This window comes from Tupaia chinensis, unplaced genomic scaffold, assembly GCF_000334495.1.
Source record: "Tupaia chinensis unplaced genomic scaffold, TupChi_1.0 Scaffold000098_3, whole genome shotgun sequence".
In the NCBI taxonomy this organism is placed as follows: Eukaryota; Metazoa; Chordata; class Mammalia; order Scandentia; family Tupaiidae; genus Tupaia; species Tupaia belangeri.
The window spans coordinates 1941276-1943525 of record NW_006159562.1 but is presented as its reverse complement, the minus strand read 5'-3'; the positions used below and the strand labels follow the sequence as shown (position 1 = coordinate 1943525).

Sequence of the window (2250 nt, the reverse complement as noted above, 5' to 3'; positions counted from 1 at the left end):
GAAAGAGTGGGCAGGACACATCCACCTCCTCCCTCACCTTTCTCTGGCTTTTCTTCACTGCTCAATGAGGGCTGACTCCCAGGTACAACAGAGATGACCAGCAAGTTGTTCCCACCCTTGTTTTTCTGGGAGCCATCAGAATCGTCTTTGCTGTTGGCTGAATCACTCAGAGCTGATAGTGAAGATGAAGAGGGGCTATTTGATTCGCTGGGGGTCTTCCTGTCTTCCCCTGAAAAATAAAAATAACTCAGGTCTGTTACTTAGGAGATGAAAACCCTCAGAATGACAGCAATAGTGGGAGGTTGTCTCCTGGATGTACCCTCATTCAGAGAGCATGAGTTAATGTTTCCAGCTCCCCGAGTGCACCCACTGGAACCTCAGGTCGCAGTGCACCTATGACGATGACATTCATGGTACTGGGAGCCAAGAGCCGGCATTCACTCATCTGACAAGTGTTTATTGAGGTCTTATGCTAATTAAAATAAAATGACAAGATTAGCTAAGATGTACTGAACACGTTACCGAGTTCTAGGAACTGTGTTATGTTTTAAAAGCATTATCTCATTTTATCCTCTCAAAAAATGAGACACATATATCATCACCTCCACTTTATAGATGAGGAATGGAGGCCAGAGAGGTTAACCTGGCTTTGCACACATGACTAGGAAGTGGTGGAGAAGAGGTGTGAGTTGATCTGACTCCAGCAGCCATGTTTTTCCTCAGGGCATTGGGCTCTCTCCCTCAAAGGCAGGCATAAACCAGTCAACAGAACATTAAAATCTAACATTAGGAAACCTGTTCTTCTAGGCAAGGTGGAGTATTGGGAACTAGGTTTGCCATTACTACTAAAGCAAATTTTTTAAAAAATGGACAAAATAGGCTGGACAATACTTTCCATAACTTTGGATATGAGGCAATGAAGAAAAGAGGTCCCTGAGAGGCAGGAACAAAAGAGCTGAGCCCAGTGACATCTCAACATCCTATCTTGAGAGACTCTCCAGGTGCCACTGCAGGCAGGGGGCACCATGTGAGGCCTGATGGACTCCTTGAATGGAGGAGATAGAACCAAGGGTCTGACCAGAACTGAAGGACTGAAAAGGATGAGAGTACCATAAAGGAGAAAATAGCACAGAGAAAAAATTTGGGGGACCTGCAGAGGGTCACCCTTGAGTATTTGGCAAAGTATGCATCTGAAGAAACTACCTATGCTTGGAGAGGGAAACAACAAACAAACAAACAAACAAACAAAACACCTGAAAGGCTTAGAGAATGGTGTCTGGTACTCACACAGGGCTAGAAACAATGCCTATTTCCACCAGCCAGATTGGAAAACCACACATGGCACAGGGTATTAGACAGAAACTGAAGAAGTTTTCTTAGTAGTAGATAATAATTAGAATCATATGAATCACTGTCTAGTGATCAGATCTACCTAACAAGTCATAAAAGCAAGACCCAAATATCAAGGTTTCTAAGTAATTAACTGCATCCTAGAACAAAGGTCCAGAATGCTTATAGGAATATAAAGTATACAACAGGGTAAAAATGTCTAACATCTAACCAAAGATGACCAGATATGCAAAGAAACAATCTAAAATGGGGAGAATAATCAACCAATCAAAACTGATCCAGAACCGACATTAGAATTTTCAGACAAGAATATTAAAACAGTTTGTTTGGACTGTATTTCATATGTTCAAATGTTAAAAAGATACCTGGAAGGTAGAAAGTCCAAGTGAAATGTCTACTGATGAAAACTATAATGTCTGAGATGGAAGAACACAATGATGGGATTACCAGCAGATTAGACATGACAGAAGAAAAGGTCAGTGAACCTAAAGATATAGCTATACAAACTATCCAAAAAGAAACAGAAAAAATAATCCCCCAAATAAAAAAAGCATTGGTGAACCGTGGAATGCCTCCAGGCAGTTTAATATAAGACTATTTGGAATCCCTGATAGAGTGGGAAGGGCAGAAAAAATATTTGAATTGGTCAAATTTCTTACAAAGTTGAGAAAAACCGTAAAACCACAGATCTGAGAAACTGAATGAACCCCAAGCATAAGAAACATAAGATGCCAGAGGTGGGGGCAGTGGTAATGCAGTGATCGGCATTGCTGAGGTTACATGGGAAGGTCCTGAGGTCTCCCTCTCAGTGCCTGGGCACGCCTGTGATGCTGGCTGGCTAAGGCTGGAGGTGGGACTGTGCTATAAGGACTTTGTTGGGGCGGGGGTCTGGCCCTCTCT

General features: G+C 42.4%; 1 protein-coding gene across 7 annotated transcripts in view; it reads right to left on the bottom strand.

Annotated features, from left to right (window-relative positions):
• Positions 1-2250, bottom strand: part of ZNF827 (zinc finger protein 827) — a 215438-nt gene that overhangs the window by 5732 nt on the left and 207456 nt on the right. For all 7 annotated transcript variants that reach the window (XR_333830.3, XM_006143462.3, XM_006143465.3 and 4 more), the window contains exon 12: positions 38-229. Coding sequence is in view for 6 of the 7 variants with exons in the window: in XM_006143462.3 (XP_006143524.1) it covers positions 38-229 (192 nt within the window). In the remaining variant the exon portion in view is untranslated. The remainder of the gene's footprint in view (positions 1-37; positions 230-2250) is intronic.